General features: G+C 36.1%; 1 protein-coding gene across 1 annotated transcript in view; it reads left to right on the plus strand.

Moving 5' to 3' along the window:
* LOC127620854 (uncharacterized) overlaps positions 1-11,588 on the plus strand; it is a 103,094-nt gene extending 91,506 nt beyond the window's left edge. Inside the window, exon 7 of the mRNA XM_052094205.1 lies at positions 11,258-11,588. Coding sequence (XP_051950165.1) covers positions 11,258-11,588 — 331 coding nt within the window. The remainder of the gene's footprint in view (positions 1-11,257) is intronic.
* Positions 11,589-13,744: the final 2,156 nt, after the last annotated feature.

Consider the following 13,744-nt stretch of genomic DNA (forward strand, 5'->3'; position numbering starts at 1 on the left):
TCAAGCCTTTTTTTGTTGTAATCTTGATGATTCTGGTTTACAGCTCATGGAAATCAAAAATCCAGTATCTCAAAATATTAGAATAAAGAGTTTATAATCCAGAAATGTCGACCTTCTGAAAAGTATGTTAATTTATGCACTCAATACTTGGTCAGTCCTCCTTTTGCATTTCCATGAATTTTTGATTTCCATGAGCTGTAACTAGTTCATTAATTGTTTGTTTCACTGAACAAGGAAAACATTATATTAACCCTTTAAAATAAAAGGTTAAAATAAAATTATTTTTTTTAACAATCTTATCTAAAAAGGAAAGGTGTTTTTTTTTTTTTTTTTTAAATATAAAAAAAAGGCCCAAAATGGCAAAACAATAAGCTTTTAATGATTTCCACAACAAATCATTGGTCAGGAAATTAGCATAAATTAAACAAATGCACTCCTGGTTTACTTCTGTGCCAACATTTGCTCATTAACGTGTGCTGCAGTGAACTGTTTGGTAAAAAGCTGGAAACAGGGAAATGCGCTTATATGGTCTTGTATGCAAAGGTAAAATCATGATAATGATTAAAAGATTTTAGTACTAGAATAGAAACAGGTCAACGCTTTGAAACAACAGCTGATGTTGTCAGAAAGAAAGGATCTGGATGGCCCAAAACCTCTTCATGCAGGGATGACCGCCTGCTGAAATATACAGTTCTCAAAGACAGAACAAAAAGTCTACAAAAACTGTCAGAAGTCGTCAAGATGTCAGAAAACAAGACTCTTTCCAGAAGAACACTAACCAGAAGGTTGTCTAATGCATGTTGTGTGTCTAGAAGATGTGTTAAGAAGCCATTGCTGTCTCAGAAAAACATCAAAGAAGTTTTTGGCAGAATATAAAAAGTTTGATTCGGAGTGATGAATCATGATTTGAGATGCATGGTGATGCTCCAGAGAAGTGTCTTGGAAGATCTGGTGAGAAATACAAATGTGAATTAATCTCTACCACAGTGAAGCATGGAGGAAGAGGTGTCATGGTGTGGGCAGCCTTTTCAGCTGCTGGTACTGGTGAGCTGCTTCACTGTGAAAAGTCCATTAATACTTGGAAACTGTTGCTTTCCCGTGAAAGAGGTTTTCTAAAGAGGAACGATCAGATGTTATATTTCAACAAGACCACCCGCACTGGCTTGAGAACAAGTCCGTAAGGCTCATGTTTTGGCCTGGTCAGAGTCCAGATTTAAACCCTATAGAAAATATTTGGTCCTCAACTGTTTGAAGCTATCAACATTGAGTGGAAAACATTGACTCTTCTTTCTGTAAAAAGCACAAGTCTTAAACATTTAAAGTAGGGATACACCGAAATTTCAGCCACTGAATATAAAAATTTAGTTTTGGCCGAAAGAGAAAAAAGGCTGAAAATATACGCCTCCCCACCCCTCAGTGCTCAGGTTTCACTCTCGATCGATCTAGTCATAATCGCGGCGCTGCCAAGCAAAGGCTTGTGATGTCAGCAGTGTGGAAATACTTCAAAGCAGTACCGCCGCTCCATAGTAAGTAGTTTTGCATATCATTAGAGTTTTCTAGAACATTACATTTTATTGGATAATTGGTAAAAAAAATCTGTTAAATTAGAACGTTAAAGGATAATATATTTAATCATATTTTAATATTTTCTGTCCAATTTTGGTGCATTACTTTGAATAAAAGTGTGATCATTTTAATGGTTTCAGATGAATTAAATGTATGAAATTAATTAAAAAGTATAATATCAATACAATTATAAAAAATAAATATTAAATTTTTCGATTTTGGCCCAGAATTTTCATTTCAGTGCATCACTAATTTAAAGAAATAAAAGGGTAAAATTATCCTATACTAAGTTACTTTATTAGTTAAATTATTGCTTATTTCCTGACCTATATATATATATATATAAAATACCAAATTACTTTGTGGCTGGTTACTTATTTTACACAGTTGTTAATGGTCATGTCATGTTATATTAGAATTACTGTAATTGTGATTTTCTTACTAAAATAATTTGGAAACTAAATATGAAAGTGTGAGTACAGTCAATTGTATGAAGTCCTTCCAAGCTTTTGTTTTTCATGGTTTCTTTTCTGATGTATAAAACCGCAACAAAAAATTCAGCTAATCAGTTTAACTTGTTTTGGATGTGTATCTTACATAAAGGCTGCGTTTGTGCAGTTCACTTAAGTATTTCAATGAGAATTACTATTGTTGATTTAACAGAATAGTTTCCCTTAATTGGGAAATAATTTGCCTTTTATCCCCGTAAGGATAAAATATCAGGCCAAAACGTTCGGCTTTATCAGGCTGAACGGTTCCAGTAGCATTTCCACTTGAGCGTGGCATGGTATGATCACTAACCGTTCTCAGTCCGGATATTGTTTTACAGTTAGAAAACCAGTCTCAACCGTGCTGGTGTAATGCTTTAGTCCGTGGGAGACTAGCGGCTGTCAATTTGCCAAGGCCAAGATAACTTGTCAAAGTTTGCTATGGTGAGGTTAATATAAATGTTACAAATTTGTTAATGTTTTGGTGTATCTTCATGATTTTGATATATCATTATATTCCTCATATAATATTTTGTCCATAAATGTCCTTTTTAGCTAGTCTTGGAATTTGTACCTTTCTGTGTGTTTGTGTGTGGTGGCATACACAAGCCCTCATGATGGTAAAGCACTTAAAGTTAAACCAGGTTCAAGCAGTCCTAAAAACAGTGCGATTTGCTCAGATGTTTTCCTCATGCATCTCCAACTGACATTTGTTATGTAAATTCAAGCAAAGAAAAGTGGCTATTGAATTGTCATCTTGTAGCTTTATTAGCCACTAGTACAATATCTTCACATTATCTGATTCATATTTCAGTTGATCACATTTTGATATACATTCTTTGTAGGCAAATGTGTAACATGAACTACGTTTCCATCCAAGGATTTTTTCATCGAAATAAAGCTGATGGAAATGCAAATTATCGTTATTATATCTATAATATTTTTCCATTTTAACTCAAGCGCATTATCCATTCCGATACTTAAAATGTCACGAAAAACTGGTTTGGAAATACTGTTGAGAAAATTGTCATTAACGCATAAAGGTAGTGTCACATGACAGAATTTACTCCATTAGCCTGTGATAATCATGACGACAGTATACATCCTTGAAAACTAATTTATTGTTCATGATTATGGATTGATCTTAACAGCATATAGATCTGATGCTGCAAACATGACACTTCCAGGAGTGCAACACAAATATCTCGTATCATTCACATCAACATGTGCACGGAGAACAAATGAATGGCCACTGTTTGTGATTAATTTAATCACGGTAGACATCTGTTTATTTAGTAAAGCTGCTTTTACACACCATTCAAAATAATAGACGGCAGTCGCGGCATTAACCAACAATACAAAAAAAACATCATTTCTGTGCACAAAGATGTTTTAAATGAAAAATAAATACTCAATACTGGAGAAAAGCTTCAGTGTGATTTTTTGGAACACTAACATTTAACCCAATTCTATAAAATATTGTATATACTTTTGAAAAAATGGCAGTTAAATTCCCTGTATTCAATTAAATAAATGATCAAACGAAGAAATATATATTTTTAGACCTATGTATGCCTTTACACAATCTTAAATGATCCTTACCCTGTTCTGTAGATGAATAAAGTCGTCTGAATGACGTTCTCAGAATGAAATCAGAACGATTTGTCCAATGAGTTCACTTTCAGACACATTTGAACATCTTTAAATGTTAAAAAGTTCTGTTGGTGGTTAAAAGTTGCTGGAGAAATATGTGGGACATAATGCAGTTGTGATGGTGATGCTTTTAGATGATTGTTTAAAATATTGAATATCATGAATGTATCATGTATGTAAACCCTGATATTACACACATCAATGTTTCTTTAATATCTGTCACACATCATATACACATCGATGGATGATCCTGATACTAAGACTGAAAAGTTTCCCCCAATACTTGCTGCAGGTTGCCAGCTTGAACAGGGCCATGACGCTTGGCTGGTGCCAACCTGTGATAGGTGCAACATCAGGACCAATATTACAGTCCTATAAGAAGAGCAACTGCTCGTTTTTGATTGCAATCCCTCTTCTGATTGCTTTTATTTGTGAAATAACAATGACAGTAAGAACTAATTTCAATGAATTGTCTCAATAATCTCCCATTTACCCAAACTTCAGTGGAAAATAATTAGGGACATCTGGGAGGTGAATTAGCGATAAACACACATTTCTGTATGGAAACGGCTTAAGGGCAGATTTCTTTTGCGATAAACCAAAACTTATGCGACAGTGTTTTTTAGACATGACATCACGAACACCATTTTTATCGATACAAATCCATTTGAATGGAAACGGGCAGAAGATGGGAAATTTAGCAAATACATTTTATGCATTTTCACCTTGTCATTCACACAATACGTGAAAAGTGGATGCAAACTAGGCTAATGAGGTAATGGAACAATGTTGTCATACATCTTCATAGCCAAATGTATTCCATTGAGGTCGATTTAAACAGTGTTTTGGGTTACTTTCACTGCCCATCATGGGTTGTGTGTTAACAGTTTACTCTTTATGATGTCCATTCAGTGCCACAGCGCAAATGTACAGCAGCTGCCGAGGACCATAACTGGTGCATGTTAAAAATGAACAATGTCTTGTTCATCCTTTAAACACCCATAATATTGCATAGCATACATTACAGTGACGGATGCTTCATTTCAGATCATATGAATGTCAATGGGAGTAGTAATGTCAAAAGTACTTGGTATTTCAGAAACACTAATAGTGACATTTATTGACATTTATTTGTACTTTTTTAGTACTATTAGTACTGTGCACCAACTCAATTCAATATCCACATACCGTCATGCAGACTTTATAGAACTGAATCACAGTGTTTGTGCTTTAATGAGCACACTGGGACAAGTGAAGCTCCCGTTAAAAGCACACGTCAAGATAAAGCTCGATTCAAAATAAAAATGAGATTCTTCAAATTCAAGAAATTGTGACAGAAATACAACTGTATAGAAAAATGTAATATTTAGTGTAGAAATTTTATTAATAAATGATAATGGTTATTATTATTCATATTAATATTGTTTGTTAATAATTAAGCAATATATCAGAATCAAGTGTTGTACTGAATAAAAGTTTGGTAAAGAAATGCAGTGGTATGTTGAAAAGAACTTGTTCTATATTCATTTGTTAATCATTTTAGAAATTAATCTTAAAATACATTATTTTGATTATGAAATGAATCTCAAGCATGGGATTATAAAAATGCAATATAATGGAATACACTTAAACACTTAAGCAATGCATACTTGATGGAGAAACTCGCACACGTGCATTTGATTTATAATTTAATTTGTTTTTAAAAGAGTGTGTTCAATAGCACATTACCACCAGATTATCAGATTTTTGCGTTGGTATTGAGAACCTTGAAATTTCACTGGTATCGGTACAGACTACTGAAATGTTGTAATGTGACAACACCAAACGGAGGTTCAATCATTTGGGAGAATATCATCCTGTAGCTAGACTGGTTACCCACTGAAGCTAAACTGGGCTGAGTCTGGTCAGTATCTGGATGGGAGACCTGCTGGGGAAAACTGTTACTGCTGGAAGAGGTGTTAGAGGCCAGCAGGGGGTGCTCACCCTGCAGTCTGTGTGTCCTAATGCCCAGTATAGTGATGGAACACCACTGTAAAAAGACACAGTCCTTCAGGTGAGACTTTTAACCATGCTCCTGACTCTGTGGTCATTACAAATCCCAGGGCACTTCACGTAAAGATTAGGGCTGTAACTCTGGTGTCCTGGCCAAATTTGCCTATTTGCCTCTAGCCATCATGACTTCCTAATAATCCCTTTGGAATTGCCTGCATTTCTGCATTAATTATTCAGAAAATGTGATCTGATCTTAACTATAAGCAGATGTGTTTTTCTATAATTAGGACTAAAGTAGTGACCGACAAATAATTTTAGTTTTCATGTCATGCTGGAAAAAGTATGTGATCCCTGATGAAACCTCTGAGCAGCAATATTCTCAACTAGACACTTCCGGTAGCTCTTGATCAGTCTTTACAGCGCTGAGGAAGTATTTAACACCATTCAGTTCATTAATATTTCTGGGATTTCTTGCATGAACCGTCCTCTTCAGTTCATGCCACAACATCTCAATAGGATTAAGGTCTGGACTCTGACTTGGCCATTGCAAAGCACATCTTCTCTTCCTTTTTAGCCAAGCTGTTGTTGATTTGCTTGTGTCTTATTGCGTCACCAACCTCTTAAGATTCAGTGGGCAGACCGCTATCCTGTCATTCTCCTGTGTAATCTCTTGATTTACTTTTGAATTCATTGCTCCCCTGATGTAGCAAATCAGCCCCAAACCATGATGCTTTCTCCACCATGCTTCACAGTTGGGATGAGGTTTTTTGTGTTGTGCGGTGCCTGTTTTCTTCTAAATTTAGTATTGTGCGACTCTGCCTAAAAGTTCCATTTGTTTCATCTGTCCAGAGAACATGATCCCAAGACCAATGTGAAGCATCTAGTGGTCTTTTGCAAACTTGAGACGAGCAGCAATGTTTGTTTCTTCCTCTGTACTGTCCTGCCATGAACACCATTTTTGTTCATTGCTTTTTGTATAGTACTTGAGCAAGCTCGATAGTTTTCTGCAGATCTTTTGCTGTTCTTCAGCACTGCACATTGTGCACTTGAGGTGATCTTTGCAGTTCTGAATTCCCTCCATTTGAAGACAGTTTGTCGACACACTTGATTAACTTTGTTCATTTCTTCTAAGGTTCTCTGACATTGGTTTTGAATGGGACATGGTTCACATGCTGCTTGAAGTTCACACTTTTTTTATATAGGGCAAGGCTCCTGTACAGTTCCACACTTGCTATCTCAGATCAAATTGGCTTTTTTAGGAGTCCTTAGCCCACATACTCTCAACACTATACTGTGAATGTTGACAAGAACACATGCAATTATTTGTTTTCCATTACTATAAGCAGATTATTAGGATTTAAGTGAAGTTCAGACCACATTTTCTGAATAATTCATGCAGAAATGTTGGTAATTCATGCGGTTTAAGATCCATAAAATGCACGACACCAGAAAAATAAGCAAAATCTCAACAAAAAACTGTCAAGATTGACACCCTGGTAACTGTTGCAAATTATGAAATGTCACTTTACCAACCAGAGCCTCTTTGCACAACTGTGAGGATGAAGCACATCAGACATATTCTGCTTTTAATGGAGGTGTGCAGATGGTCACGTTGCCATGTGCCTGTGAGTTTCTATTTCTTGGACATCAAACAATCATGTTATTTCTGCCATCTTTCAAATAAGTAGGTGGAGCTTCAAGAAAAGTTTTGGAACCACTAGCTGCCGCTCGTTCACGGGGTGCTGACTGATGCGCTCAATGCAGACTATATTTTAAAACCACTTTCATGGTTTGGCCATTTCAATCTTAATTCAAGCAATCATGCCGCTTTAATGGATATCATACTGATGTCTCAGAGGTCAAAGTCTGCAGGTTTCCATGGATACACCTATTTTACACCTGGATTATTTTAAGCCAAGATGATGAACAAGTGAAATAATTTTTCATTTACACTAGATTGACAACTTTGTGTTGATTTTTTTGCCCTTTTGATTTTTACTTTTTGCGCTTTTTTTCCTTGCACTCAGTGACTAAAAGTGGTTCCAGGAACGAAAACCGAATGTAATTTTTCACCAAAAACGGGAACAAAGTGATTTTTAATTGTCCCAGAGTAAAAATTTTATTTTTAAATGTTGGTAACTGCTATAACCGGTTAATTTTGTTCCATTTTGTTTTTATTGAAACCGTAGGTCAAAGTAAACTACACGTCATGTTGCCCGAAAAAAAAAAAAAAAAACGTGTGCTTTGATCCTGAAGGAAACTATTTGATTAATCGCCCGTTGTGAATGAAGACCTTTTTAACTAGGGCTGTCAATCGATAAAAATGTATCGAATTAATGACATGGTGTCCCGATTAATCGCGATTAATCACAAATATTTGCTGAGAAAGCCCCTCATATAACAATAATTCAATATATAATGATGAAATAATTATACATGGTTATCTTTATATATATATATATATATATAATATTCAGATAATTCAAATGCATTACATCTTTCAACTAATGAAAACTAAATGACTTGTCTGAAATTGTATCCTTGGCTGGATCAAGTCTCTCTTCAAGATACAAATGTTCATCAGAGTCCCACTCTTCTTCTGAGGAAAATGTTAACTGAATGGCGCGCTCTGCTGGTGTGATCACATTATCTTTAATTAGATGAACCGGTAAAAACTGAACAGACATTTTAAGCTTTCTTTCGAGATATGTTTCATGTTTGTGTGATCAGTATTCGCTGAGTTTCAGTTCATCTTTGTGACAGGTTTCTGAAATATGCTCGTGAACACAGAGACTGCTGAAAGCTCACCCTTTTTATTTTCTTTATTTTACAAAAGCACAAGATTTTGTTGATATTGTGAGTGTACACAAATAAAAGTACACCCTTTATAGTCTCTAATGATGTCTTACACTTATCTGAATGCCCCAAAATGACGGAGTATTTTAAATTGTTTCCGCTGTAATGACAAAAATATCCAGCAGGACGCACCGGCACATCCATTGACCCCAGAGGGTTAAAGACCCGTCAATTTCAACAAGCGTCAGACATGCTTGTGTTGCGTCGCAGGTGTTAAAACTATTAGGTCACTGTGTCAAGTTAAATATAGTTTAATACTCTATCTTTAAACCCGTCTTGAGATCCCTTAGTTCGGATTTGCTTCTCCATCATGTGTTTGAACGCAAGAATGTAACGAATGTTTGTGTTGTTCTGCTGCTGAAGGTTATTTTCTTCACTGTATAAACTGAGCGTTGCCATGCAGCTGAAGTTTCACTTACTGCCCTCTGGAGTAAACAGGTGGTACTATAAGCTTCCATTTCTCAAGAAATCTTCCTGATTATGGTCTTAATGGCAAGAATTTTTTTAAACACGTTATTTTTACTCAAATTAATCGCACTGAATTAACGTGTTAAATCGACTACTGTCATTACTACATATACTGTACATGCACGACTAATCCAGATACAAGACAAACATTATTAGAGGTCAAAAGAACATTTCTCAGTTGTTTCCATGTCTTCATGAATTATTGATAGATGCATTAATACAGATTTGATTCTGTCGGGTTTGGACTCAGAAGCAGATCCGTAAATATAATTATTTGTAACTGTTATTTAATTGCTTGTTATGATTTCTATGCCGATAAATCCACCACACAGGGAAAAAAATCATGACTTTTCACTTATTTTGGGCTTGTTTTTCGTGACCAGGTTGCTTGTTTCTCTTGTGAGATCTGGCAACACTGCAGTTGGTATTTCACCCTCCCTTAGCTCAGACTACTGTCATTTTAAGAAGAACGTTATTAACTGTTCTTTTACTTTGTAGTAACCGGTAACCTTTGGAAATGAGGCTGCATAACTTCTGAACAGGAACGAAAAAATACAGTTTTTGCTCAGAACGAACCGAAATGAGAAACATAAGATCTTCAGTCCCTGCTTGCACAATCATGTTTATAGTTATTAGAACTTTGATTTCTCTGACTTGATTGTCTTGCATTCAAATAAAGAGAATGTTATTTGAGTCATGTTGCTGTTACTTGGCTGACTACAATTAAGAATGGAAAAATCAACATGAATTGAAAATCCTGTGGATTTCTGTCATGAATCATGAGCGGTAGATTGGGCACCCTTGTTTTTAAAGAATTCAAGTGTGAATGCACTAAACATGAAACATGACTTCATTTAAAGTCAGAAGACATTGCTTTTTGGTTTTTGCACCCAGTTTAATGTGTTTTTATTCTTTTATGCATTTATGAACCTTTCATATCTGGGTCAGTCCATCTGAAGTGGTCCAATAATTGTAACATTTCTTAACCGTTTTTAATTTTCCTAATTTATTTGATTGATTACCTCTGTTTTGGTATTGCAAAACCCAAATGTTTTAAATTTTGGTATTTTATTTGGTTTAACTGTGGCCATCTTTGTGTCCTGGTGCATGACAAATTTTGGTTATACAGCTGTGTACGGAAACCTCTATCTCTGCTCAGGATGGTTCTAACTTATTAGAACAAAAACAGATCTCAGAGCATATTACAAGGAACATGTACATATATGGACGTCCTTAGACTCAGAACATAAGTCCTAATGTAATGATCAAGATCGCTGAAAGTTTAGAATGAATGGGAAGGGTTCAAATCTCAATCTTATGTTTTTTAGGCAGTACCTAGTAAGTATGGTGAGCATGCAGAACATTTCAGATCTGAGACTTATTTGTATAAATTTCTTTATGGGTGCGAGACTGCAATTTTTTTTACATTTCCCCTCACTTTCCGATTGATCATGTCTGGTGGGGGACCTCTATAAACGGTTGAGTTTGAGGTTCCACTGGTTACAGAGCTAGTAGAACTCTGGGTAAAAGCCTAGTTTATTCATGCATTTTGAGAAATGAACATTTTCAAATAAGCATTACAAATAATAACAATGAACAGTATTTTAATTATATGTATGATTGCGTGTGATGGAGTTGGAGGAACAACGAAGCATGGAATCAACAAAAAACAGTTTGCAGAGGACAACAGAGGGTCAAATCTTTACCCCTGAAGATGATTCATGTACAGCTGCTTTGAAATGACGCCGGTTGTGAAAAACGCTATACAAATACATTATACTTGAAGATATGTTACTCTTTTGCAACAAGAAGATTGGGGGGGGGTTACTAACTGAACTTCATGAACTTAAACTCAAGGACCGGAAAAACTGTGTCATGACAAACATAGCTGCCATGGTTAAACAAAGTAAAATAAAACTGTTGGTTTTGCAATACATGGAGGTAATCACAAAACAAAATCGAAATGGTCAAGTAACCAATGTTTGAACACTTGATATGGATTAACCCATCCCACACTTCTGTTGCTTAGATTAAATCATTGAATGAATATGACAAATTCAAACATGAAACGTTTGAAACCTTTATTCATATTTAAATTGCCTTGAGTCTTTTTTTTTTTTTTTTTACCTAATCATGCAGCCATTAGACTGGCAACAAATAGTTCAGAGACTTGACCTCCAGCGATGGGACATTTCTCATCACTTTTACTGACATGGTCTTTGTTGTTTTTGCAGTCGATTCTCGCCCATGACCATTGATGGGGTCACCGGTCTGGCAGGCATCAATCTCCCGGGTCACTCGGGCTCAGGCTGGTGTATTTTCGTGTACAATCTTGCACCGGATGCGGACGAGAGCATTCTCTGGCAGATGTTTGGGCCGTTTGGCGCCGTGACCAACGTAAAGGTCATACGAGACTTCAACACAAACAAGTGCAAAGGATTCGGCTTTGTCACCATGATAAACTACGATGAGGCGGCCGTGGCGATTGCCAGTTTAAATGGGTACCGACTCGGTGATAGAGTTTTACAAGTCTCATTCAAAACTACCAAAACACACAAGGCCTGAATGCATGAAACAGCATCACGCAAATGCAGCTGTTTGCACCAGTGAGCATCAAGGTGACAGGAAATATTGAATGTACGACGACTTCTGTTTGTTTTTGTTTGACCATTCTAAAATATGTTTACTTTTAAAAGCATTGGTTTAATCATTTAAGTCGCATAAGAGCTGAATGTGTGTGCATGTGAATGAGTGTTTGAGTTTGTGGGTCTTTATTTTTATATTTCTATAGTTTCCTCAGTTGATTTGAGTTCTTATGTTGCGTTACTTTAAAAGAGTATATATTTTTTTAAGAGTTTATTTGTTACCTAATGTCACATGTTAATGTAAAAATGAGAAAGGTAAAAAAAAAATCTTAAAGCGATACCTTGCCAAAGAATTACAAACTAAACTGTTTTATATAAAAACCTGTAGAGTAATTTTTACTGAAGCTAGCGTAAGTATTCTGACTGACCGTCATATGACACTTGTGAGCATTAGAAAGTTTTGCAGAACGTTTGCAGTGCTAGAAGTTTAGAAAAGTATGTATAAAAAATATCAAAACCTTTTGAGGTGTTTGTATGAGCTGTAGAATCAACGATGGGCCGCGTTTCTTTCGCTAAACTGTCTGTCTGTGATTTTAGTTAATGTTTTGTTTTTCTTTTGAAACGCAGGCTGAGAAACGCACATCTTTTATTGGGTGTTGAAAGTAAATCTTCCTGCTGGCAACTCTGCATTTGAGAGTTTGACCTGATCTTGAGCTGGAGGATGAGTATTATTGCACAATCCTCCTCTATATGTGTAACTTTGTTCATAGGTGTGTTTTTTTTTTCTTCTTTAATGAGTTTCAATCCTTTTGAAAAGGTATTATTGCTGTGGAGCAGGTTTTTGGTTCTTAAGTTGTCTTATATTAAGAGTATGGACCCTTGAGTTTTCTTTGATTTCTATATACTATGAGACAATAAATATTTGTGGGTTAAAACCGCCACATTTTTCATTTAGTTTGGTATAGTTTTTGGTATAGAAGGTTAATGTGGTGTTTAGGAGGTGATGTGGTCATAATAACATCTTGTTTATTTTACATGAACTCAAGCCATAAGTAAATGATCCAACTCCTACATTGGCCTTTGACCTGCTCTGTGTTAATGAATATAGTACAATATTGACTTTCAGTTTTGTTTGCTGTATAGAGTATCTTTCTGTTGAGTATTTAAATAAGTGTAAGATATAAGATGTACATGTTCTTTTGTTTGTTTGGTATCTTTTTTTTTTTTAAATGATTATTTTCATGTTCAGTACATCAATAAATCCCTTGAAGGTAAGGCAAACTAGATTTTGTACTTTAATCTGCTAACCTCTGTTTTTGCAGCTGACCTTATTCGCAGTAGCCCCATCTTTGAGGGATCCCTCACAGCCTTGTTGTCATTCCTATTAAAAATCAAAGATGCAGATGCTGGGTGGTCACGTGACGCCATGCGAGGATCTGACATGTGAACGGCGAGCTCTGCGCACTTTGCTAGGTTTAAATACATTTTATTATAAACTGGTGAGATTCGATTCACACTGTTCTAGGAGGACAATATGTCAAAGAATTCAAAATCCTTGCAGTCGATTTGGTCAGGAAGGTGAGGGTGATGCGGCGTGAGGTGCTGAACATACCGACAGTGCTGACGAATGTCGTTGCTGACTTGGAGGATCTTGCTGTGATGCCTCGATCGATCACCATCATGGAGGCAATGTTCACTGATGTGGAGTGATGAAGAGTATGGGGGATGTCCAGAAATGGATCGATTACCTGGAGTCATCTGAGAGGGAATTAGCTACTAATCCACTAGCAACCAAGGTGGATTTGGAGCATGTCTGGGAGAAGTTGGAGGACATGGAAAACCGTAGCCGGCGGAATAACATCCGTATCGTAGGAGTCCCAGAGGGAGTAGAGAGACGGGATATGGTGAAATTCCTGGATGGGCTCTTTTTGAATCTGCTCGACATGGCAGGCAATAAGCTGTAAACCTAAAAAAAAATGTTGTGTCCTGGTTCCACCTATCGGCTGGAGTTTGTTTTATAGATTATCTTTTGCTGTGTAATTTTGTCTCTAAATTTGTATAAAAACACCAGACTTGAGCAATCCGATGGCAAGGCTATTGCAGGGGTTCTCGTAGGCGTGTATGGACTGTTTGAAT

The sequence above is a fragment of the Xyrauchen texanus genome, chromosome 1, assembly GCF_025860055.1.
Source record: "Xyrauchen texanus isolate HMW12.3.18 chromosome 1, RBS_HiC_50CHRs, whole genome shotgun sequence".
NCBI classification, from domain to species: Eukaryota; Metazoa; Chordata; class Actinopteri; order Cypriniformes; family Catostomidae; genus Xyrauchen; species Xyrauchen texanus.